This window comes from Trichosurus vulpecula, chromosome 3, assembly GCF_011100635.1.
Source record: "Trichosurus vulpecula isolate mTriVul1 chromosome 3, mTriVul1.pri, whole genome shotgun sequence".
Classification (NCBI taxonomy): domain Eukaryota; kingdom Metazoa; phylum Chordata; class Mammalia; order Diprotodontia; family Phalangeridae; genus Trichosurus; species Trichosurus vulpecula.
In genome coordinates this window covers 19,626,227-19,653,432 of record NC_050575.1, presented here as the reverse complement: position 1 = coordinate 19,653,432, position 27,206 = coordinate 19,626,227, and the positions used below count along the sequence as shown (strand labels likewise).

The 27,206-nt window shown below is 44.5% G+C and overlaps 1 protein-coding gene across 1 annotated transcript in view; it reads right to left on the bottom strand.

Annotated features, from left to right (window-relative positions):
- The window catches only part of ASPG (asparaginase), a 126,262-nt gene that overhangs the window by 74,759 nt on the left and 24,297 nt on the right, over window positions 1-27,206 (bottom strand). Inside the window, exons 3-6 of the mRNA XM_036752602.1 lie at window positions 25,830-25,941; window positions 19,681-19,806; window positions 19,268-19,351; window positions 17,320-17,446 (exon numbers count right to left, since the gene is read on the bottom strand). Coding sequence (XP_036608497.1) covers window positions 17,320-17,446; window positions 19,268-19,351; window positions 19,681-19,806; window positions 25,830-25,941 — 449 coding nt within the window. The remainder of the gene's footprint in view (window positions 1-17,319; window positions 17,447-19,267; window positions 19,352-19,680; window positions 19,807-25,829; window positions 25,942-27,206) is intronic.

Sequence of the window (27,206 nt, the reverse complement as noted above, 5' to 3'; positions counted from 1 at the left end):
CCATATTCCGCTCTGGAGGTCATGCTTGGCAGAAGGAAGGAAGCATCCACTACGCGCCAGGCACTTTACAAATACTTATCTCATGTGATCTTCAGAACAGCCCTAGGACAAAGGTGCTATCATTACCCCCATATTATAGTTTAGATAACTGAGGCAGGCAGAGGCTAAGTGACTTGCCCAGGGTCACAAAGCTAGTAAGCATCTGAGGCTGGATTTGAACTCAGGTCTTCCGTATTCCAGGCCCAGGGCTTTATCCATTGTGTACCTAGTTGCCTCTAGCATCCTAAGATCAAAGATTTGGAGCCGGAAGGGATATTAGGGGCCTTATAATCCAAACCTTACATTCTATAGTTGAAGAAATTGAGGTTTAGAGAGGCTGTGACTTCCCCAAAGTCAGACAGGCCAAGCCAGGACTAGAAACCAGGCTTCCAAAGACAGGATGCTTTCCACTGAATCACACTGGGGAGGCAGAAACACAGAGTGGCTGAATTGTGTCCAGAGGACAAAAACCAGGATAATGGAGGGGACTCAAAACTATCCATCTAAAACAACTAAAGCTGTTTAGCCTGACAAAGAGAAGGTCTGGAGTAGACGTGACTGCCGTCTTCAAGCATGGAAGAATTAGGAACAGTAGGGGAAGTTGCTGAGAGGCAGATTTCAACTCAATGAAAAGAGAGCTTCCTTACAAATTACAGCTTCCAGAAGGTAGAATGAGCTGCCTTGGGAAGGGAATAGGCATATTTATAGAGCCTCTGATGTGCCAGGCACTGTGCCGGTGAGGCCAGAGCTCTGTCCATGGAGCCACCAGCTGCCTCCTTCAGATGGTATCTTATGTGGACATCACTTATCAGGGATGCTGTAGAAAGACTTTTGTGCTTAGGAATGGGCTCTGGGGAAGATATAAAGCTTAGTTAAGAGAGCTGCTGCCCTCATATAACTATCCTTCCCCTCATGGGTTGGACCCTGAGGTCCCTTTCACCTCTGGGAACCCAGCTCCCTTGTTCTGATGGTAAAATGAGACTGCCTCCTGTTGAGTTCATACCAGCTGAGCCTAGGGAAAAACCACCAAGGCAGTCTTGGGGAGGAAGTGGGGAGGGAGGGGGAGAAAATTTGAAACTTATGGAAGTAAATGTTGAAAACTAAAAATAAATTAATTAAATTATAGAAAAAAATAAAAGAAGATTAAAAAGAAAAAGAAAAACCAGCAGGCCAGTGTGAGAGTGGAAGTAGGAGTGGCAGAGAGTTCAGAGATTTTAAAATTCACTCCTGAGAAGTCATAAAGTAGATAAGCCACTGGGATAGTAACAAGAGCTGACCCTTTCCCAAAAGCCCACCTCTCTTTGGAACTTCCCTATTCCTGGCGGGGAGAGAGTAATCACCAGCTTTTTAGACACCCAAGTCAGCAGCTTCAGTGCTATCCTTGATCATTCCCCCTCCCCTTCTCTCCACTCACCCAGCCACCATTCTCATTCAGATTAATATTACTTCTCCTCTGGACTTTAAGCAAAGACCACACAACTGGGCTCCCTGCCTTAAGTCACTCCCCTCTCCAGTCTATCCTCCACTCAGCTTCCAAGGTGACATTTTTTAAGCACAGGTCTGACCATGTCACTCCCCTGCTAAGGAAACTTCAATGGCTCCCCATTACCTCTAGTCAAATACAGACTCTTCTGTCTGACAGGTAAAGCCCCTCACAATTTGGCTCCAATCTTCCTTTGCAGCTTCATTATATATTAATCCCTCTCACTTGCTCTATGGACCAGACAAACTGGCTTTATCACACATGACCTTCCAGCTGCCATCTCTGTGGCTTTGCACAGGCCAACCCCTGAGTCCAAAATACTCTCTTCACCTCCATTTCTTAGAATCTCCAATTTCCTTAAGACCTCAGCTCAAACACTTATGTGCTACAGGGGCTTTCCAGATTCCTCCCTGGCTAGTCAACCCCATCTCCACAGTACTCCCAAGAGCCCCAACTGTGTTAAAATGGAATTGGGAAGTATCTTAACAAAATAAATAAAAATACAATGAAACATAAATAATATTAACATATAGTTATCTAAGTCAATACGCAGCCTCCAGGAACCTTGTGTGAACTCAGTGGCTCCCATTTCTATTTAAGTTTGACATTGCTGGCCAAGAGCACTGAGATTTGCCTAGAGTGCCTCACTTGGAATCAGGTCAAGATATGAGTTCGAACTCTGCCTCAGACACTTACTAGCTGTCTTGACCCCAAGCGAGTCATATTGCCACTCTCAGAATGTTTCCTTATCTGTAAAACAGGGATAATAACAGCACCTACTTCACAGGGTTATTGTGAGGACCCAGTGAGATAACATACGTAAAGTGCTTTTTAAGGAATCTTCAGGGGCAGCCGGGTGGCGCAGTGAGTAGAGCACCCGCCCTGGAGTCAGGAGGACCTGAGTTCAAATCCAGCCTCAGACACTTGACACACTTACTAGCTGTGTGACCTTGGGCAAGTCACTTAACCCCAATTGCCCTGCCTCCCTCACCCTCCAAGAAAAAAATCTTTAAAGCACTATACAAACGCTAGCTATGACTGATAAGTTAGGTTCGTATAGCAAATATGCGCCAATAGCAAGACTTGAACCCAAGAAGTCCCAGTTCAGAGGCCAGCTTTCTGTCCACTCCATCCTTCTGCCTCTCCTGCCCAGCACGCAAGGCACTTAATAAAATCCCAGGCAACAACAGAAACAACGAAATATCAGGGAAACTTGACGACCATCCCTAAGTGGAAAGAAGGGCCCCCAAGAATAGAATTCCAGAGTGCAGAGGCTCTGGCCACCACCCCTTGTGCAAACACGCACATATGCACAGGCACCCGCTGTGCCAGAGTAACCGCTCCAAGGCAGCAGAGAAAACCGCCACAGACTATTAGAGCTGCAAGAGACTTAGAGGTTAACTAGCTGGTGCAACCTCCTCATTACAGATGAAGAAACTGAGGTCCAGAGAGAGACGCTCACTTATCCAATATCACACATCTAGCACGTCTTTGTTGTTGCTCAGTCGTGCCTCACTCTTTGTGTCCCAATGAACCACAGCATGCCAATACTATCTATGAGCTTTCTTGGCAAAGATTCTAGTGGGGTTTACCATTTCCTCCTCTAGTAGATCAAGGCAAACAGAGGTTAAGTAACTTGCCCAGGGTCACACAGCCAGTGTCTGTGACTGGATCTGAACTCGTCTTCCAGACTCCAATTTTCTATCCAGTGCACCACCTAGCTGCTTCTGAATCAAGTTTAAAGCATTCTTTTTTCTATGCAGGCTTTGGATTTCAACAGAGGGAGGAAATTCCCTCCAGTAAAGCCGATGGTAAGATTCAAACCCAGGTCTTCTAATTTTTAATTCCAAATTGTCTTCCTACTATACCAGGCTGCCTCCATCAGACACAGAAACACACACACACACCCCTCGGGAACATCAATACCACAACTCCTAAAATGCCATTCTCAGGAGAAAAACCAGGAGAGCACAGAGACAGTCATAGGACGGACAATGCTAAGGGTTTCAACTGATGGGGCCATGAAGCCTAGCCATGGGCACAAACGTCCCCTTCCCTGATCTTGCCTCACAGCCAATTAATCTCTTAGCAACCTGAAGCAATCAGTTGGTTCTCCAAGAATCCATTAGCGGTATGGTCACTGTGTGTCCCTTAAGTATCCTAGCATCCATGGAAGATCCAGGAAGGAAATGGCAAATGACTCCAGTACAGAGTGGCCCTAAGGAGAGCCGTGCTCGGTAAGTCTACACGGGACACTGAAATCTTCCTGGGACAATGCGTCCCCTCTGTCCTCTTCTGTCACCAAGTCCTGCACTCTTTCTCCCTCCCTATTTTACCTTACTTTGCAAAGGGGCAGCGTATATAGACAGCCAGCCTGGGAGTCAAGAAAACCCAGGTTCAAATCTTGCCTCTAGCATACACCGTGTGACCCTGCAACCCCTCAGCCGCCTAGGCAAATCTCTTAGACTCTAAGTCACAGACGAGCGGCCGATCTGCCTCGGTGGGAGGAGTCATCACACCGGAGTTCCCTCCATCAAAGACATCAAACATCGGGACGGCCAAAGAATACAGTGACACAGAAAGCTGCTAGTTTCTTTTAGGCTCTCTGCCCAGCCAGGGAAACCCCCAGCAGTTCTGTCGTCTGCGCACCAAGAGGCACCTGGGTTTTCTCAACGTCTCAGGTATAGTCAGGCGATGGGGATCCTGTGACCAGTTAGCTTTATGACCCTGAGCGAGCCACAGTCAATTAATATACAAGTATTTCCCCAGGGGCCGGTACGAGCGAGGTCTTACGCTTGGTACGGAGGGAAATCACAGATGTAGAGATGTAGAGGCAGGAGAGGACCGGACTTCGTGGTCATCTTCAAAGCGGTGATCTCGGATTCGAACTCAGGTCCTCTGACCCCAGACACAATTCTATTTCCACTGGCTCTCCTTCTACAGAGTTATGACTTATCCGTCCGTTCCTCGGTGGATGGCAATTATCATACAATGGGGAAAAAATTGACTCTTGAGTCGATGGACCTGAGTTCAAAGTCTGCCTCTGATACTATCCTTGTTGCCTTGAGCAAGTCATTAAAATTGCCTGGCCTCGGTTTCTTCATTGGTAAAATGGAAAATTCGCCCCATAGGATCTTGGAAGTCTATACAGATTTATAAGGATGTTTTTTGTTATTGCCAAAAAATGGGCAGCTAGGTGGTGCGGTGGAGAGAATACTGGGACTGCAGTCAGGAAGACTCTTCTTGAGTTCAAATCCAGCCTCGGATAAACTTACTTGCTATGTGACCTTAAGCGAGTCACTTCACCCTATTTGCCTCAGTTTCCTCATCTGTAAAAATGAGCTGAAGAAGGAAATGGCAAACCCTCCAGTATCTTTGCCAAGAAAACCCAAATGGGGTCATGAAGAGTCAGACACAACTGAAAAAACTCAACAAAAAAATCATCAGAAAAAAAAATCTGTCAATTGAAAGCTAATCCTCTACTCGTGAGACTTTGAGCACTCGGTGAAGGTCAGCTTGTGCCTGAGTAGATTAAACAGTCTATTGCTGGGCCTGCACTCAAGGCCTTCCCAGCTTGGGAGGGGCTGTCAGAGTCTGCATTAAACTGACATTATAATCTCTGGAAGCCTACTGTCCTTTACTGAACACGAGGTATTAGGGATATTGCAGGAACAAAATCTAACCCACACAGGCTAGGCTAGTTTTTCATTAAAAGATATTTACTTAATTGGCCCATGAGGCTAAACTGCTGACATAACTTCTTGGTGTCCCATATACAAAAGTCAGTGAGTCAAGAGTCAGAAGCTTTTCCCTCAGGCTTGACCAGCACATTAGCAGGGATGATAGAGGCGGAGAAGCTCTGGTCGAGTGAATCAACCCTGTATTTCCTGGTCAAATATCCTTCCCATGGCCCTGACTAAGTAAACCTTCTTTTGTTAATTGCTAGATGGTCTCACTTTGCTCCTATCCTGATCCTGGAGCACCAAAGCTAGATGATGACAGGTAAAGAGAGGGGGGCTGGGGAGGGGGAAAGGTGATGGAGAATAGAGATCTAGAAAGAAAAAAGCAACAGAGATGAGGACAACCCGGTCCTTCCCCTTGTGGAACTTAAGGCCTAGTAGATGGCATAAAACAAATACATAAACCAACAGGAAATGATGTAAAACAAACCATACTTTGGTGCTAAAAAAAAATTTAAAAAAGGTTCAAGGCAGCAAATGCTGAAGGGGCATGAGAACTGGAGGAATAATGATAACTTATCGTGATCATCACCATCATCACCATCATCATCATCATCATCAAATATGGACTCATATGGACTCATATGTGGACTCATATGTCCACAATACTTCCAGGTTTAGAATGCACTTTCCTCACAAAATCCTGGTGAAGTGGGAGGCACCGGAAGAAAGCCCAGTCCGGCTTTTAGACTCAAAGGCAATGAACACTGTCAGAGCAGAATGTGGAAGGGGGTGGGGAGACAGGTGAAGAGAATGTCTCTTCTTGTGCCTCGAACTCCATTTTCCAAGATTCTGGAATCCAAGAGCTGGAAGGCGCCTTGGAGATCCTCTAGTCCAGAGGTGTCAAACATAGGGCTTGCAACACTCTTGCGTGCAGCCCAAACCGGATTAAAACAGAATTGGGAAATATTTAGCAAAATAAATAAAACTACAATAAAACATAGATAACGCCGCATTTTAAAACTAAGTTAACATGTGATCTACAGCAATTCTTATTATGGGATAGGGGTCCCCATTTCTATTTAAGTTTGACACCACTGTCCAAGTCCATTCCCCTCAGCCCTCATTCTACAAATGAGAAAAATTGAGGCCGAGAAATGGGAAGTGATTTTTCCTAATGTCACAGAGCGAGTGAATGACAAAATCGGGGTCCAGATCCCAGGTCTCCCCAACTCCCAGCTCAGGGTTCTTTCTACAATGCTATCTTGCCTCCCCTGCAATAACTCATGCACCCAGTGATTCATTGATGGCTTAGCACTGCCTGATTCTTGCAGCCTGTTGGGACTTGGACAGGTGGAAGCTAGCAGAGGGCTCATGATTCACACAGCAAACTCCCCCACACTCTGCCAGTGGGCACTGGGGCTGCCAGGAAGTGCCACCCTGAACACCAGATAAGATTGTGATTCATCTCTCCCCAGGGTGACTGAGGCTAGGAAGCACCTCCTTCGCATCTTGCCTTTCTTGGGTTCTCTTGGGACAAGGGCAGGAAGATACACAAAGAGAGTATTATTGGCCCAATGTTCTAGGAGCTATTTTCTACCTCATCCACCATCCCCCCTGAGGGGAAGACCCCTAAGGTTAGTTTTCTCTTCTGTAAAAGGAAGAGGTTGGCCTGGGTGAACTCTAAACTTCCTTCCAACACTGTTTCCTATGAACTGTGCTACTTATTCCCTTGTGACCTTTGGCAAATTTCTTCCCTTCTAAAGCAGAGCCTCAGTTTCCCCCTCTTGAAAATGAGGGCGCTGGACCAGATATTTGGCAGAGCTTTCTTATCCATATGTAAACTGTTCTTGACAATGATTGTGCAGAGCCCTGAGATTTAGAGTCAAAAGCCCTGGGTTCAAATCACATGTACAATATATACTAGCTGCATGACTTTGGGTTTGTTTTCAGTTCTGTAAAATTAGCATTTTGGACTCGATGGTCCCTAAAGTCCACTAAGATTCTCATTGATAATACAGGAAGTAGCACCCGCGCTGCCTATGTCACAGGGGTGTCATGGGGGGAGAGTCTTTGTAAACCTTACAGTGTAATAGGAATGCGAGTTGTAGTTATCTCACTGGCATAATGAAGCATAATGTAGGACCAAAAACAGAGGAGGGGCTGGTGACGTAGCCGACCCAAGTAGTGATGGAGGGCCAGCCTGAGGGCTACACTGACATCCAGGGAGGATGCCAAGGGACTAGAGAAGCACTAGCAATTCATTGGGCAGATCTTCTCAGGGGGATCTGAGGAGAGATATCTACAAGAAAGAGCATGCAGGTCAGTCAGTTCATCAGCAAACATGTAGATGGGCTGTAATCTGCACCAAAGAATGAGAAGATACCCACCCCACTGCGATCACGGATCCCCTAAAGGATTGCTGTAAGTATTCATATTATTGTGGTTATTACTATTTTCCTGGACTGATCCACAGCGTGCTACCTCTACTTGGACCATCACCTCCCCACTGGTGACTTGGATTCTGTCCAGGGTCCCTCAACTCAGACAGGTCAGCCTTTGTCTTATCATTCCTGGGTCCAGTCTTCCACGGTGCCGGTGCTCCCTCTCTCTAGCTTCCCTTTATGTGTTGTCTTCCCCCATTAGAACGTAAGCTTCTTGAGGACAGGGTCTGTCTTGTTTGCTTCTAATTGCACCCCCAATACATAGTAAGTGTTTAATAAATAATAATCAGGTGGGTGGTGCAGCGGATAGAGCCTCGGACCTGAGTCAGGAGGACTTGAGTTTGAATCCTAACTCAAGATACTACCTACGTGACCCTGGGCAACTCACTCAACTTATTTCAGCCTCAGTTTCCTCACCTATAAAATAAGAATAACCTTCAGATATCTTGCCTAGCAACCCCTTAACACACTCGTCACTGTGTTTCCTCCACCATGAATCTCCTGTATATGCGCTTGATCTAATGCAGACGCTTTTCCTGTCTCTGCTCTCTTTAGTGATACTTCTCCCTTCCTAAAACATCTCTAAACTACGATGTGAGGGTGAAAGTGGGATGATTCCACCATTTTTGATGGTTAAAAAAAATTGTCGGAGTAATATTTTGAGATCTTTTTCGTTTTTCTTCTGTTATCCTTTCATTTTTTGTCATTAAACATTGTTAGAAAAAAATAAAATAAGAATAAGAATATCCCCTACCTCCTAAGGTTATTGCAAGAATCAAATGAGATAAGCACTATATAAATGCTAGCCACTATTATCTATCTATTTGTCTGTCTCTGTATCCATTCCCTAACCATTTTTCCAGTCCCATTCCCTGCACTCAATTGCCAATGGGAGGGTTGGGGGAGATAGGAAACCTGATTTCTTGTCAGTTCAGCCACTAATTGGTTGTACAACCTAACCCATCTCTTCATTCATTCATTCATTCAATTCCAGTGGTCTTGTTACTACACTAAACTGAGGGTCCACCAGACACAGAATCTGTCTCAGGGACACCTAACTCCTTGGATGCCTATTCCAAAAGGAGGACAAAGAAAGCACATGAGCACATCTAGAAGGAACAGTCCTAGGGTTCTTGACCCCTGGATCCATTTATTAAGTAAGTACTGACACCATGTTAGGCACTAGAGATACAAATATAAAAATGAGATAGTCTCTGCCCTCGAAAAGCTTACATCCTATGCAAGGAAACAACAGGTACACAGAAAAGCAAACTGAAAATGCATGCAAAGTAATTTCTAGGGCTGAAGGCACTAGCAGCTGAAGGCAATTGGGATGGGCTTTATGTAGAAGGGTGCAACTGAGCTGAGCCTTGAAGGAAGCTTGGGATTACACCCAAAGGCAGAGGTGATGAGGGAGTGACTTCCAGTCATGGAGAATGACCTGTACAAAAGTACAGGAGCCAGAGGCAGAATGTACTGTTTAAGGAAGAACAAATAGGCTGGTCTGGCTGGGGGTGGAGTTTCTGAAGGAGAGTTAGCTGGCTAGAGCAAGATTGGGAAGGGCTTGAGGGACCAAGTGTATTTTAACCTAGAGGCAATTGAGGCAGGGAGGAGGGGGAGCCATTTGAGCTTCTCAAGCCTCAGTTTCTCCCTCTACAAATTGATCAGGGCTCTATGAGCTTAATAAGGACCTTTCCAGTTCTAAACTCCATACCCTGTCTTCTACCTCATCCCATGCTGAGTTCTCCTTTATATGACTTCCCGTCACCCCTATTGTGTGTGTAAGTGTCTCTTACATCTGTATAGAGCTTTAGAATTAGGAAAGCATTTCCAGATTTGCTCATTCTCATTGTTCAGGGAAGCCCACAGCAGCAAGGACCCTGAAATAACATGTCCATATGGAGATGCAGCCATGGTAAATATGTCAGCTCCCTGAGGGTGGGGTCTAGGTCTGCTCCTCCTCTATCTCCATTCCCCTCTAGACTGGGAGAACTCCAAGGGCAACGAGTGGTCAGCACAGGGAAAAGAGTGCTGGACAAACAAGCAGGGGGTGCGGGCAGAGATGGAGCTAAAGAGAGGGAAAGTCACCCGGTGAAAGCAGGTGAAAGCAGGGGAGGGGTGGCTCCCAGGGACTTTTTATAAATGTAAACATTTTGAACACCCTCCACAGATCTCAGCACATGGTAGTGGAAAATCATCTTTCCAATCTGAGCCTGGAAAAAAAATTTAGAACTAGCAAGACACTTCATTAACTGAGTTGAATTACTCTTTTAAAAGGCAGAATTATATTTGTATTGTCACTGAGTCTGGGTGGATAGAAAAAGAGTCATAATTTTCAAAACTTCCCCAAGGAATACAGATGTTTTATCCTGTTTCTATTCAGAAACTTGATTCCATTCTTGGCTCTGCCAATAACTTGCTCTGTGACTTTGGGGAATAACGGTAACAATAACCATCTTATATTTATATATAAGGCAGCTAGGTGGTGCAACGGTTAGAGTGCCAGTTCTGGAATCAGAAGGACCTCATCAACCAAAAAAAAATTATATAGTGCCTACGCTGTCCTAAGCACTTTACAAATATCATCTCCTCTGATTCTTACAATGACCCTGGAAGGCACATGCTATCTCTATTTTACAGCTGAGGAAACTTGAGACAAATAGAGAAGTTACATTACTTCCTAAAGGTCACACAGCTAGTGTCTGAGGCTGGATTTGAACTCAGGACTTCCTGACTTCAGGCGCAGCGATCTATCTAGGGAAGTGCCTTCCTCTTTCTGGGACTCACTTTCCCTAGCTGTACAGACTTACAGCAAGAGGGAATCTTGGAGGTTATCTAGTTCATCTGCATCATTGGACAGATCAAGAAACTGAAGCCCAGAGCAGTTAAATAATTTGCTCAAGGTAAACAGAGCGGAGCCAGGATTTGAACTCAGCTCCTCTAATTACAGAGCCAGCCCTGTTTCTACATAACCATACTGCCTCTCAGGGTTGGCCTCAGCAATCTGAGGTCTCTTCCAACTGTGACATTCTATTACTTTGGCCTCCCGTGTAGTCTAGGCAGAAACAAGCTGGTCATGCCATAGAAAGAGAGTAAATATTGGCTGAACTGAACTGAACTGGAACCACACACAGAGGGTTCACCTCCTTTGTTATTCAGTTGTTTCAGTCACGTCAGATTCTTTGTGACCCCATTTGGGGTTTTCTTGGCAAAGATACTGGAGCGGCTTGCCATTTCCTTCCCCAGGCCACTTTACAAATGAGGAAACTGAGGCAAACAGGGTTAAGTGACTTGCCCAGGGTCACACAGCTAGTAAATGTCTGAGGTGGGATTTGGGTTCAGGTCTTCCTGACTCTGGGCCTGGGGCTCTATCCACTGTGCCACCTAGCTTCCCTAAAGCTATTGGACTAAATAATCGAGAAGTTGCAAAGCTTTTAGCAGAGTGCTTGGCACATAGGAGATGACTGATAAATTCTTCCTCCCTTCCCTTCCCCCTTCACCTCCCACTCCATGCAACAAAGTCACCTCCAAGTCTTGGTTGTCACATAAGCCATACCAATCATCAGAGAGCCAAGGGATTTCTCAAACTGTTCTAGGACAGGGAGTAATGCCAAAGATCCCTTGCCAAGTGGGTGGACCATGGGAGGGCACTGTTCAGGCCACAGTCAGAGGAGGATCCGCCCAGACAGCCCATAAAAGAGGACGCCTTCCTTGTCCACAGGAGCACCAGAACAAATCACCACCTTCCCACATCCACAGCTGGGGCCGAGTATGGGCACCAAACCAAAACATACACTTCTGGCTCCAGACCTCGAGGACCTGGAAATCTGTATCCCAGCAGCTCAAGTAATGAATATGGTATAAAAAAGAGCCCTGAATTGAAAGTCAGGAGACCTAGACTCTCTAGTCCTGACTCTTCCCCTGACTCATTAGGTGAGTCACCTCCAGGCCTGTTTCTCTGCCTGTAAAACAAGAATAAAGGATCCCTAAGGTTCCAGTCCTAGAACATCAGAGACCCTCTAGTCCAGATTCTTAACCTGGGGACTGAGAACTTGTTGATAGGTGGATAGACAATTATATTTCATAAAATTCTTTTCCTTTGTAATCCTATGTATTTTATCTTATGCAGTCAAAAACATCATTCTGAGAAGGGGTGCATGGGCTTCACCAGACCGCCACAGGGATCCAGGACATAAAAAGGGTTAAGAGCCCCTGATCTAGTCCAATCTTCATTTTTCTCCAATGGGTAAACCAAGGCCCAGAGAGGGGAAGAAATTTGCCCAAGGTCCCAGGTAGATTCTCTGGAGTCTATGACTCATGGATTTGATGAAGGACATTACAAATCCATGAGTGATAATCATGGGATTGTTCAAAGATGAAGGAAACAAAACAAAGCAAGAAGACCAGAGTTCAGCTGCGAGTGGGGGTAAGGTGAGGGCATCAAATTCTGGGGCTTCTGTTTTGAATTTGCAATTCATCCCAAGGAATAGATAATCTACCTAGCCTGGGAGTCAGATGCTGCCCTTGCTCTTGGCTGGGGGGCAACTTAGGAAGGTCCTCCCCTTCCAGTAAGGAAATAATCAATAAACACTTATCAAGCACCTACTATGTGCCAGGCATAAGCGACCAACCTCTTCCAAGTTGGGGAGGAGAGAAAAAGCTGGTAAATGGCACAAATGAGCCTTCTAGAAAATTCAGCCCAGCTATTCCAGAAACTTCTCGTAGCTATTGGCATCTAAGGCCCAACACAATCTGGCTCCAGTTACCTTTTCAATCTTCCTTTTCATTCTCCTTCCCAGAGTCTTTGTTCCAAACAAACTCACTGTTCCCCAACTACATCCTGCTCTCTCCTGCCATCATATATGTGTGCAGGCTGCCCCCTACTGAAATTCTTCACTTCTTCCATGGCCAGGGTCATAAGCCACTTCCTCTGAGAAGCCCACCCTGATTCTCCTCAGATGAAAATGATTTCGCCTTCTTCAAACTTTCCTTTGACCCTTGATATATTTTGTTTCATACCCTACCTATACCTCGTTTCCTTTTAGCTCATAAACTCCCTAAGAATAGGACTGATTTCATTTTTGTATCCACACGTAGAACATAATGTGGTTTTGTACCTACTGTTGTGGCTGTTCAGTGGTTTCAGTCTTGTCCAACTCTTTGTAAGCCATTCTATTTTTCTTGGCAAAGATACCAGAGTGGTTTGCCATTTCCTTCTCCAGCTCATTTTACAGATGAGAAAACTGAGGCAAACAGGGTTAAGTGACACGCCCAGGGTCACACAGCTAGTAAGTGTCTGAGGCTGGATTTGAACTCAGGAAGATGAGTCTTCCTGACTCCAATCCACTGTGCCACCTAGCTGCCCTACTAGTTGCTAGTTAAATTGAATTAAACTGAATCTATTAAAATAGAGACACAATTTCAGACAATGCTAACCCCGAGTAGTATTTACCTGTAATGTTAGATGCTAACACGTACTTTCAAGTTTTCTGTGGCTTCTATTACATCAAAACGAATTTGAATTTTTGGAGCATATACCTACTGGCGCCAGGAGGAGAGAGTCCTAAAATCCACCTGCATGTGTACACACATCCGTGCACACACAATCAAGGAAAGATGGCACTGCGTTTAAGGATGGGCATCCTCTGCTCAGCTGTAATTGGACAGATACATTTCTCACAGTCCTTGGAAAGCACAAAGGTAGAATGTGGATTCTGGTCCCAACTCTTAACACTGACTGTGACCTTAGGCAAGTACCTTCAATGAGATGACTATACTAATCTTTAACATTCTTTCCATTTCTTATGGCTTTGTGATTCTAAAGCCTCTTCCAATTAGCTGGGCAGCACAGTGGATTAAGCACTAGTCCTGAAAACAGGAAGGTCTGAGTTCAAATCCAGCCTCAAATACTTACTAGCTGTGTGACCCTGGGCAAGTCACTTAACCCATTTTGCCTCAGTTTCCTCATCTGGAAAATGAGTTGGAGAAGGAAATGGCAAAACACTCTAGTATCTTTGCCAGGAAAACCCCAAATGGGGTCACAAAGAGTCAGACATGACTGAAATGACAGAACTCTATTATGTGCTCAGCACTAGGGTTACAAAGAGAAAAATAAAATAGTTCCTGCCCTCAAGGACCTTCCAATCTACCTCGGGGGAGAGAACATGCACCTACAGAGGTGGATACAAGAATTTTTTTTTTTATAAGAGAAGGGGTCAGTGTAAAAAGTGGGTCATGAGCTGAGCCTTGAAGGAAGCTTCAAAGGATTGTAAGAGGCAGACATAAGAAAAGAGGGTATTCCACGTATGGAGACAGCCTATGAGATGGGAGGTGAAGGACCATGTGTGAGGAACAGCAAGATGGCCAGCTTGCTTGGATAGTATTACGTGCGAATGGGAGTAATGTATAACAAGGCCAGAAAAATAAAAAGGAACCAGGTCATGAAAGGTTTTAAATACCAAACGGAGAAATGCCTATTTAATTCTATGGGTAATAAGAAACCACTGGAGTTTATTAAGTAGGAAAGTGACATAATCGGACCCGCCCTTTAGGAAAATCATTCTGGTAACTGAGTGGAAAATGGATGAGAGAGGGCAGAGATGTGAGGCAGAGACACTATTGAAAGAGTCCAGGTGATGACAGTCAAGTAATGTCCAAGACAGTCCAAGTAATAACAGCTTGAACTAAGGCGGTGGCTGTGTGAGAGGTCTTATAGAGGTAGAAATGACAAGATTTGGCAACTGAGTCTATCTGTGGAAAGAATGAGAGAGAGCTCAGGATGTTACCAAGAGAGTGAATGTGGGTGACTAGAAGGATGGCAATACCCCCAAAAGAAACACGTTGGTTTGAAAGAGGAGTAGGCTTGGGGGCAAAGATGAGTTCTTTTTGTTTACATCCTGACTTTGAGATGCCTATGGGAGATCTAGCTAGAAATATCCACAAAAGGTAGTAGATGATGCAGAACTCGGGGTGAGACTAAGGCTGGACGTAGAAATCTGAAAGTCATCATGTACTCTTCAAGCCAGTGATACTGGCCTCCTGGCTGTTCCATGAGCAAGACACTCCTTCTCTCAGCTCCAGGCATTTTCTCCGGCTGTCTTTCATGCCAGGAACACACTCTCTCCTTCCCTCTGACTACCGATCTCTTTGGCTTCTTTAAGTCCCAATTAAAATCCCACCTGCTATAGGAAACCTACCTCAACCCCTCAATTCCAATGCCTTCTCTGTTAATCATTTCCTATTTATCCTGTGTATAGCTTGTTTGTCTATATTAGCTGGCATGTTGTCTCCCCCATTAGAATGGAAGCTCCTTAAGGGCAGGGACTATCTTTTACCCTTTTTTTAAATCCTCAGTGCTTAACACAGTGTCTGGTACATAGCTACTGTTGTTCTGGTCACATGGCTAGTAAGTTCAGTAGGTACTTAATGTATATTGTTTGAGAAAGAAGATAAAACCATGGAAACTGACAAGTGAAGGGGGGGAGGAGGAAAGGGAAGAGGGGGAGAGGGAGGAGGAGGAGGAGAAGAAGAAATGATTCTTGGGGTACATCCAGAGTTAGCAATCCTATGTGAGTCTGACACCCTTGCTAGGCATTCATCTAAGACCAAAGTGCGAAAAAAGTGTCAATCTACATTAGTGAGGGGGTTTCCTTACCTTCAAATTTCCTATAGCAATGAAATCTCAGGTCCAATCTCTCTGTCATCCCTCTTCTAGGATGATAACCACTGGGTCACTGTTAGCAATGCTATCCTCAGCTGGCAGGACCAAAGGCTTGACTCAGTGTGGTGACACCTTTCTCAGGTCAGGGGAAACTGAAGCTCAAGCTGGGTGAGTTTCTGTCCTTGTGTCAGGGGACTTAACAGTAGAGCGAGAATTATGACTGCCTAAGCTAAGAGTTTTCCAGTGGCCCAAGTGTCCTGTCACTGAAGATCTTCAAGCAAAGACTGGCTAACTATTTATTGGAGAAGATTCCTTCTCAGCTACAGATTAGGAAGGAAAGAAACAATCATTTATTAAGCACCTGGTATGTACCGGGCACTGTGCCCTTTACAAATATCATCTCATTCGATCCTCACAAAACCCATGAGAGGTAGAGGCTATTATTATCCCCATAGTTAAAGAAACTGAGGCAAACAGAAGATGAAGCGACCTGCCCAGGATCTAAGGTCACATTTGAACTCAAGTCTTCCTGACCCTAGGCCCAGGGCTCTATCCACCTAGCTGCCCAGATTAGACTAGACAACTCAAGGGCCCTTCCAACTCTAATAAAAAAAAAATTACTTTGATCCAGAAGGCAGAAGGAGGAGCAATGGCAAAGAGTGGGGGTGGGGATTTGCAGAGTCAGGCTTCAGTTCTATACGGTAAAATTTCTTAACTGTAAAACCCCACATTTCTATAGGTCTTTAAGATTAAAGTGCTTTCACATTATGTGATGACTAACCTTGACAGACTTAGCTCTTCTGAGCCATGCAAGGTTCTAAGACAAGTCCAAAAGACTCGAGATGGAAAATGGAATCCACATCCAGAGAAAGAATGGCGGAGTCTGAATGCAGATCGAAGCTGACTATTTGCTTTTCTTCTTGTTGTTTCTTCTTTCTCATGGTTTTTCCCTTTGGTTCTTAATCTTTTTTACAACGTGACTAATGTGAAAATATCTTTAATGTGAATGTACCTGTATAGCCTATATCAGACTGCACGCCATCTTGGGGAGGGGAGAGTGGAGGCAGGGGGAGCAAATTTAGAATGCAAAATCTTATAGAAGTAAATGTTGAAAACTAATAATGAATTTTTTTAAAAAAAAGATTAAAGTGCTTTCCTCCCAATCATCCCGTAAGGCAGGTAGTACAATGCCCACTTTATAACGGGGAAGCTGAGACTCAGGTAAAGTAACTGCACAGGGTCACACAGCTACTAAGACCTGGAGCTGAGATTCAAACCCAGGTCTCCCAACCTCAGATCTAGCGTGCATTCCTTTCTACCATCCATCCAGTGGCTCCTAACCATCATGTCTGTCCAGAAGAATGGGCCGCCTCATTTAGGAGCCAATTCCCTGCCAGTAGATGTTGGATGACCACTGATTGGGGGAGAGCAAAAGGAATTTCTGCCCCAATTCCCTCCCTAGTCTAAGGTTCTGGAACTCATTGATTCATACCAAATAAGTCTCTGAGTCCTCCAAACACAAATCCAAGCTGCTCCTAAGCCACATACAAAACTGGATTCAGGCTCTGATGTGATAAATAGCATTTCCTCCTCCACCTCTGTCTTCTCAAGGAACATCCTCAAGGAAGGAGCAACTGCTCCCTCTAAGTCTCAGTCTGGTTATGAGAGAAAGTTGGTTAATACAGGCAGCATAGAACAGGGGAAGAGATATTGAATAAGAAGCTAGGAGACCTGGTTTTGATTGCGCTCCCATACCAACGCTTACTGCTTGTGTAACTTTAGATAAGTAATTTCACATCTCTGGACCTGTTTCCTGAGGGGAATGGGCTACATGACCTCTAACTAAGATCATTTCCAATTCTCAATTCTACCATCTTAATGAGAAGAACAATGCTCTTCCCTCATCCAAAGGAGCACAGGTTGAATGGGGAAGCTAGGCAGCTTCTCATCAGTTCCTGGGTATGGAAACTGTGGGTGAGGTCACAACTTTCCCTCTATATGCTACTTTCTCACCTGTAATATCAGCACCAACAGTGGCAAGTGGAGGCAGGTTGGGTGAGCAGAAGGCTGCAAACCTTCGAGAATCTACCTTCGTTACCCGGTTCCCCCGGTATAGCTGGTTTTGAAAGAAGAGACAGACCTGCAAGAGAAATAGGAGCTCAGTGCAGACTCAGCAGGGGGCAGGGGGAGATGAATTAAGGGGGACCCAGGAGGCCCAAACCCCTGCTGATCCCTCCTATGCTGACTGTGAAAGAGCAGGAGGAATGGGAAGCAGGGCGAGGCATGAGAACAGGCTGAATCTAGGGCCTCTACCATTAAATCTCAGAGTTAGTCTGATGAAGAAGAAGAGAGGAAGAAAAGGAGGAGAGAAGAAGAAGAAAAAGAAGGAGGACGAGGAGAAGAAGAAGACAAGTTATGGGAGAGACAGGGTATGGGCAAGACAGATAACCTCCTCGACGCCCATCAACTGAGGAATGGTTGACAAGTTGTAGTATATGGTTGTGATGGAATACTATTGAGGAGGATGCTTTCAGGAAAACCTGGAAAACTTACATGAACTGATACAAAGCGAAATGAGCAGAACCAGGAGAACATTGTACACAGTAACAGCAACATTGTGTGATGATCAACAGTGAATGATTTAGCTATTCTTAGCAATACACTGATCTAAGACAATTCTGAAGGATTCATGATGAAAAATGTTATCTACCTCCAGAGAAAGAACTGATGGAATTTAAATGTAGATTGAAGCATATTTTTTCAACTTTCTTTATTACTTTGGGGGGGGGGGGCTGTCCATGTTTTCTTTCACAACATGGCTAATATGGAAATGTTTTGCATGACTACACAGGTACAATCTATATCAAATTGTTTGCCTTCTCAAGGAAGTGGGAGGAAGGGGGGTAGGGAGAGAATTTGGAATTCAAAATTGTTTAAAAAAATGTTAAAAAAATTTTCTTTACATGTAGTCGAGAAAAAAATAAAAATTAAATATTAAAAAAAGATAGCCCTTCAACAAAAGTATCCTAGATTTTAGAAGTAGGAAAAGGCCTTGAAATCAATTTGTCCAACCTCTTCATTTTACAGAGAGTCTTCAGAAGTGAAAGGGACCTTAGAGATAGTCTAGTAGTTCAACCTCCTTTTCACTGCACCGCACCGCCCAATTCTGAGACCAGGGCTGTCCTCCACTTCACTGGATTCTGTGAATGGCTTTATTAAAAGATATTGAGAGAGAACGAAGTGAGGCTCTGGAAGAAGGAGCCTGCTGGGAGGAGAATCACTTGCTGCTCACTAAGAAGGCCTGCTTTCCTAAAACAGATGCTAGGTCATCTCCTACTTGGGTGACCTTAGGCAAGTCATTTTATTCCCTGGACCTCAGTTTGTCCATCTATAAAGCTAAAAATGTTGAGGGGACCTCAGAGTCATCAAGAATCTTAATGGAAAACTTGGCAAGAAGGATTTGATTTTTAAAACCCAGGTCTTTTGACTCCACACCCAACATAAAGCTTGTTCCATTGTATTGCTCTATACTTAAAATACTACAGAGAAATGTCAGCTATTGTTCTTTCTATTAATAATAATTGCTAGCATTTATATAGAGTTTTAAAATGTGCAAAGTACTTTACGTGTCATCTCATCTGACCCTCACAACATCCCCATGACGGAAGTGACATTATCCCCGTTTTACAGATGAGGGAGCTGAGGTGGACATAAATCAAGTGACCGGCCCAAGGTCACACATCTAAAGCAGGATTTTACCTTGGGTCATTTTGATTCCAAATCCAACACTCTTGTCTATATCACCACATAGCTGCTGTAATAATATTCATTCTGACATGTGACCCTTTGTACACCTGATGCCTCAGTGATTCAGCTGAGATCAGGCAGAGTAAAGTCCTTTCGATATGACTCCTTTCACAAGTGCAAGCAAATTCCCAGCACAGTCAAGCAAAGTCCATACCTCTGGAATCACATACTGTCCAGCCATGAGCAAGCCACCAAGCAGGTTCTCCCGGCCATCATTCCAAAGAGTGTGGATGGGGACCTAGAAAAGGGAGATGCAGGTGAAGAATGGCTCCCCTCTGGGTCCTCATCTGTATAATACGTATTTCCCTGTTCCCACCTCAGTTATCATTCCTTGTGGTTGCTCCCTATCACTGCCACCCTCAGTCACTCCCCGTAGTCACCGTAGAAAGACTGGACAGGAGGGCCCAGGGAGTGTCTCTGTGGGCTGCTGGAGACACTGGGATGAGACCATCCCTGAAGGCAGTGGAAGGAGGAATATTTTGTACCAGGTCCAGGCCAGGCAAAGGCGGCTAAAGCAGCCTTTTCCCTCCCTTGCTCCCCTCTGTCCTAAGGTCTGGGGCTGGTTACCTGAGAGCCCGTGAGGACGACGGTTTTCTGAAGGTTTCCTAGAATGAAGGAGAGCATGGAGGAGGCAAAGGCCATGGTGTCTGTGCCGTGGATGATTACAAAGCCAAAGTACTGCTCGTAATTCCTCTGGCGGGGACACAAGGGAGGAGGAAAAGATAACCTGAGTCAAAAAAACAAGGCAAAGCCAAACCCTCTACAAATCACCACCCCACGGTTTTTGTCTCCTGCAGTCACTTCCTCCCCACCACCGTGGCTGTTCTCTACAATCACTATCTTGAGGTTGCATGGTCCCTATGGTCATCTTTCTTTGTGGTAAATCCTCAGGATTGCTGATTCCTCAGTCACTTCGGGGACAGCGGAGTCCCACCCTACCCCCAACCACTAACCCTGCCTCCAGCCTAGCCCCTGAAGCCAGCCTCTAGGGAAGCAGCCCCTGTGGAGAAGGGACCTGGCAACTTCCACAGGTGATGCAGCACTTAACTAGGCCACCACAAATACTACAGACTCAGAAAAGCCAGTTCTCACCACCAAAGTCCCTGACATTGCCAAGTGGCTCAACGTCAGAAATAGATATGGTTTTATAAGTGGAAAGACACAGAAGAAGATTCATTATCATCTGCTTTGCTGCTGCACCCTAAGGATCATGGAGCCTTCCATCTGACTTGCAAGCTGTACCTTCCTCTATGTGTTGTCATGCCTTATTAGAATGTAACTTCCTCGAGCACTTTGGAACTGTGACCAAAGTGCTATAAAACTGGGCATACCCTTTGACCCAGCAACACCACTATGAGGTCTGTATCCCAAAGAGATCTTAAGAAAGGGGAAAAGGACCTATTTGTACAAAAATATTTATAGCAGTTCTTTTTGTGGTGGCAAAGAATTGGAAATTGAGGGGATGCCCATCCATTGGGGAATGGCTGAACAAGTCGTGGTATTCGATGGTGATGGAGTACTGTTGTGCTATAAGAAATGATGAGCAGGAGAGATTCAGAAAAACCTGGAAAGATTTAATGAATTTGTGCAAAGTGAAGTGAGTAGAATCAGGAGAACATCATACAATGAGCAACTGTGAATGACTTAGCTAACCTCAGCGACACAATGATCCAAGACAATTCCAAAGGACTCGTGGAGAAAAATGCCATCTGTATCCAGAGGAAGAACTGATGTGGAGTCTGAATGCAGATCAAAGCAGACTAGTTTTTTACCTTACTTTTTTCACGGCTTTTTTTTTTCCTTTTTAGTCTATGTCTTCTTTCACAACATGATTAATATTGAAATATGTTTTGCATGATTGCACACATATAGCCTATATCAAATTGTTTGTTGTCTGAGGAAATGTGGAGAGGAAGAAAGGAAGGAAGAAGAGAATTTGGCACTCAAAAATTTTTTAAATGAATTTTAAAATTATTTTTTCATGTAATTGGGAACAAATTAAATATTATTTTATAAAAAGAATGTAACTTTCTTGAGAACAGAGAGTCTTGTTTTTCTATATAGTTAAGTACTTTAGAAATGTTTTTTCATTCATCCATTGCAAGACCACTATCTCCCCATCGATACTCCCCATAGACATCCCTCCTGTAGTCACTCCGTCTCTCACTCACCCATTCTCCACCATCGCTGTTCCCCATCTTGGTCACAAACTAAATGAAAATCAGAGCTTGGAGGGATCTCTGAAGTAACATAGCCCAAACCCAAAGAAGGGCCATCCACCTTCCACTCGACCTTCAAGGATAAGACGCTCACTGTCTCCTAAAGAAGCCCATTACACTTTGGAGCAGCACTGGTTATCTGGAAACCTTTCCTTACACAACAGAGCCAAAAAGCAGCCTCTCTGTGGCTCCCGTCCATTCTCACAGACCTCCACAATCATCGTTCTCAACCTTCCCTCCCTCCCTCCCCCTCCACCAAACTGGAGCTACTGATCACTGACACCAATGGTTACTTTTGAAATTTAACTTCAAAGGGAACCTCAAAAGCAGTTAGTTGTCAGGGCGGAATTCAAGGGATTGGCCCTAAACTGCAACAAGCTAATCTAGGTTCGGCATTCAGTGGAGATTTTCTTCCTGATTCATAGATGACTGAATGAGAATAGTCTCCTTTTCTGGGGATATTTACATTATATTCCCCTATTCTTACCTCATCTCTCTACATATTCTGTCCCTAGCTAGAATATCCTCTGCCCTTTTCCACTCTTCCCATCCATGTGCACAGCCTGTAGGGCCCAGCTCAGGTCCCATCTACTCCATAGGGCATCTCCAGTCCACCCCAGTCCACAGTGAATGGAACTTTCATTTGTCATATTTCAGTCACGGTTCTGTGACATTTGTTGGGTTGTCCCTTTAACTTTTCATACTTGTTTTACCTCCCCATCTTGCTCCCTGAGGGTAGGGACTGAATCTGCTTGTCATGTATCCCCCTAGCACAGAACTACTAGGCACATGGATACATGGAAGATACATCCAGTAAATAATTATTGAAGGGATCAGTGAATGAATAAACACAAACAGAATTTTATCAATGTGATTGGTTGTGCCAGCAGGCATAGACAGACCAGCAGAAGATGAGAGCTGGAAGAACCTTCAAAACATAGAACATAGACTGTCAAATGTGAAATGGATCTTAGAACACAGAAGATAGAATGGCAGCCCCAGAAATGACCTTAGAACATAGAATATAATGTCATCACTAGAAGTGTGACCTTAGAATCTAGAACACAGAATGCCATAATTGGAAGGCAGCCTAAAAGCAAACTTACACATCTCTCTCATTTTAAGGAAAACGAAGACCTAGCAAGACTAAGAAGTTTGCCCACAATACAAGGAGATGACCTTCCCAGATTTTCCCACCATCCCCCCATTTTATTAAGCTAAGACTCCAAGTGAGAGCTTCAGAGACTACATGTCACAAGAAAACTCTGGCTCTTCCCCCAGGAAAAGAAAAAGGGAGTCTTTCTAGCCTTGGTTGACATTTTAAAGCTAGGAGATGTAGCTGAGACAGGGGATGACAGAGTCAGGATCCAAAAAGATCACAAAAAGCCAAGGGCACTGGGGGAATCAAAATTTTTGCATTTAAGTACAAAAAACCCCAAACAAACAAACAAAATCGCACTGGGGGAATCAAAATTTTTGCATTTAAGTACAAAAAACCCCAAACAAACAAACAAAACTATAAGATGGGGGAGACATGGCTAGCCAGCAATTGTTCTGAAAAAGATGAAGAGATTTTACTGGCCTGTAAGCTCAATAATATAGCCGTGGGATTCGGCAGCCAAATCGGCTAACAGGCCTGCATTAAGAGCAACATAGGAAGAGAAGAATGAGAGTCCCCCTTGTCCTCTGAATCCAAAGCATATTCTGTTCAGTTCTGGGCATCATGGTTTCAGAAAGGCCGGAGAGTGCCCAGAGATGGGGAGCCAGGAATCCAGTCCAGGACTTCAAGTTCATCATATGAGGGTCTGTTGAAGGAACTGGGGGTGTTTAGCTTGGAAAAGGGAAGGTTCAGTAGGGGACAGGACAGCTTCAAGTGTCTGAAGTGCTGGCTTGTGGAGGAGGAACTAGACCTGTTCCACCTGACCCCAGAGCGCAGGACCAGAGCAATGGGTAGAAACCACAAAAAGACAAATCTAGGCTCCTAAAAAGAGAGAGTTCCAAAAGTGGAACAGAAGTGCAGAGTTCCTCCTCCTTGGAAGTTCTGAAGCAGGTGTTGGGTGACTGCCTGTCAGGTAAGTTACAGAGAGGATTCCATTCATGTTTGAGTTGTTCTAGACGGCCACTGAAATATCTTCCAACTCTCAAATTCCATGATTCTGAGTAAGAAGTGGAGGTCTGTGCAGGGTGCCAGGGCAGGGGCTAGAATAGCAAAGGAAAGAAAATGGGTAACATTCTAGGGTCGGATGTTAATTGGCTATGAACAGATCTGACTGGGCTGGAAGTACAGATCAGCCTGAGAGCTCTGTTTTGGCTGCTGAGGCCTCCCTGTCTAATAATAAATATTTCCTTGCAATCTGTTTACTCATAGAGCTTTGCCTGCTGGCAGCCCCTAAGGTGTAGCCAACCAGGAGAGAGCAGTGAGCGGCTGGCAAAGAGGTTGATGGCAAAAGCCCAGTGGGTAGCAAGAGGAGGGCGAGGGGCGCCCTCTTGTGGCTAACTGCCACATTGAATGAAGTTCATGAAAGCCAGCAGTTTGCTTAGATATTTTCTCAGACGGGAAACTGCTAAAAGGAAAAAATTTGTAGCTCCCAGAATCTTAGGGGTTGGAAGCAGCCTCAAAGGTAATTCAATCCAACCCAGAACTAGCAAAGAATCCATCCTACCACATCGCTGACAGGTGGTCATCCAACTTCCACATAATCTTCCCTGACCTCCCAAGGCAGCCCATTAACTGTGAGCCGACTCTAACTACCAGCAAATTTTTCACAACATCAAGTCAAAAACTTGTCTCCCTGCATACCTTCCTCCCATTAGTCCTTGTTTGGTCCTCTGAAGCCAAAGACCACAAATCCAATGTCTCTTACAACTGGATAGAACACTTGAAGATTACTATAGTATCCATGATTCCCTACTTCTCTTTGCCAGGCAAAACCTCCCCATTTCCTTCAACCAATTCTCCCTTCCATGGCATGGTCTCCAGTTCCTCCCCATCCTGGCCATAGGGTTATAGGATTTTCAGCTAAAAGAGACCTCAAAGATCATCTAAACCAATCACAGAAAGTCAGAACTGAATGGGCCCTCAGAGGCCAACTGGTACAACACCCTTATTTTACAGATGTGGAAACTGAGCCCCAGAGAGGGGCATACAAGTAGTAAAAATAGCAGAAACAAGACTTGAACCCAGGTCCATCAACTACACATTCACGCCCAAAATAAAAACTCCTTCCTCCGCCAAGGGATATAAATGACCTGAATTTTGTTCAGCAACCTGGGCACAGGCCCAGTGCAAATAACACAGAAGTCACTTCCCACGATAACTTCTCCAATACCAACCAAACAGAGGTTGGACCTAGGAACTTGCATAGAAGCTCAGATCAACAAATATCTATAAAATGGCTGGACATTACAAAGGACTTTGCATCAAGCATGTCACTTAATCTTTACAAGTCTATGAGGAAGAGAATGCAAAGATTATCACCCCCATTTTACCAAGGAAAAGACTTATGGTCACCCAGCTAATTAGTGACTGAACTGGGGTTTGAACCCAGGTCTTCTATTTTCAAATCCTGAACTCTTTTCACGTTGCCGCACCACCTAACCCATAGGTTACCTCGATGGTTGGAGCATAGCTGCAATGGAGATGAAAAGCCAGGTCTCTTTTCCCTGACTCCTGCTCTGTTTAATCCCAAACCTGGAAACTCATGTCATAAATGTGTATCCTTGTTCAGAGGAGGGACCACATAGGGATAGCTAGGGACAGCCCATGTTCTACTGATGGGAAATAAGTGTCTCTTTATCCTAAATTTTAGCCTCATTTCTACCACTTTCAATGTGTGACCCTGTTTAGTAATTCCCTCTTTGTGCTTCAGTTTTTCATCTCTAAAATAATTCTTATTTTGTCAGTCTCTCAGGGCTCTGTGAAGCCCTACTTAAAACATGTTCAATGTCTGTAAGCGATTGTACCTGTGACTATGATGAATGGACAAATGTTGACCAGAATGAAGTCTCTAGTGGAGCAGCCCAGGGATCTGTCCTTGGTCCTGCGCTAGGCAGTACTTTTATCAGCATTTTTATAATTTGGACAAAGTCACAAATGGTATGTTAATCAGATTTTATACTTGGGTTCAAGAAACCAATGTGAAAAATATCTGGGGGTTTTCATAGATTTAATGGGCCAGCAATATAATGTGCAGGGGGAAAAGACTAATGTGATTATAGGCACGGGATGGAACCCCAGTGTCCAGAATGAGGGCAGTGAAAGTCCCACAGATGCAGAGGACAGTAAAAGGAACAACCTTGTGACATGAGACCAATCACAGGATTTAGAGTTGGAAAGAACCTGACATATAGTCTTCCTCCTTCGCTTTACAGATGAAAAATCTGAGGCCCAATGGAAAAAAAAAATGACTTGCTTAAGCTGCAAGTAACAGACTTGGGATTTGAATCCATCATCTTCCGATTCCAAATCCAGGAGTTTTTCCATCATGCCATTTTTACCTTGATGTCCTCTGCAATTCTAATCCACTCGTTAATTGTCATGTCACTGGAGTCAAAAAGTGGGTCATATTCCAGGATGGTATATAGAATCCGTTGGTTTTGGCTGGTGAGGCTATAGGAAGGAAAGTAACTGAGTTAAGTAAAAGTCAATTCCTGAAGAAACTTGTGGGATTAATTCCACCTCCCTCTTGCCTTTATTATCTTTCCTCCCCATACTAGCACAATTAGTATTTGCACTACAGTTACTAGTAAACTATAGATTACTCGTTACTGTAGATTAACCCACATATGTAAGTTTTATTTAGTTTTTTTAGTTTCATTTAGTTTTCTTTTTTAGTTTTATTGATGTCTTATCTTTTATACCACAATCACGTGCTAACATCACCACACACACACACACACACACACACACACCATCTCCCCTTTCTCTTTCTTTCCCCCTGGGAACAAAGATAAGCAAAACCAACACAGCAACCACGGCGGACAAACACAATGACTTGTGCCTGACCTCTGGAGATTCATTCCCTTTCCTTCTCCTGGTTTCTCTCTTCATCTCTAAGGGGGTTAGACTAGGTGGTCTCTATGATCTTTCACAGCTCTAGTATGGGGTCTACAAGCATTTGACCTCCAAGAGGAATCTTAACATGGGGCAAAAGCTCAGGATTTGCAATCTAGGAGACCTGGGACTAGGTCCTCTCGATGAGTATCTATGCAACTTCGGGCCAGTCCCTTCCCCTCTCTTGAGGTTCAGTTTCCCAATCTCTTAAATGAGAGGGTTACCCTAGGTAATCTTTAGGAGGTGGGTGGGTCTCATCCAGCTTTAAATCTATGATCCTTTGTTTTAGAGCTAGCAAAAATCTTAGAGATCACGGTAGAGTGGGAAAAGCAGCTAGGTGGCACAGTGTGTGCATAGATAGAGCCATGGAACTGGAGTCAGGAAGACCTAAGTTCAAATCGTGCCTCAGACATGAGCTGTGTGACCCTGGGCAGGTCACTTGACCTCTGTCTGCCTCCATTTTTTCATCTATAAAACGGGGATAAGAACAGCACCTCCCTCCAGAGGTTGTTGTGAAGACAAAGTGAGATAATATTTGTAAAGTGCTTTGCAGACTTTAAAGTGCAATGCCAATGCTAGCCATTGTCATTTAAAGGAGCTGATCCAGGCTCAGGAGTGGGTTCAAATCCCATTTATGACCCTACCTATGTGACCTTGGGCAAGTCACTTTATCTGTTTGGGCCTCAGTTTCCTGGAATGAATGGCCTCTGAAACCTCTTCCATCTGTAGATCATAAATGTAACCCAATTCCATCATTTCACAGATAAGGAAACCAAGGCCCATAGGCATTAGCTGATTTGCCCAAGGTTAAACATGGAGTA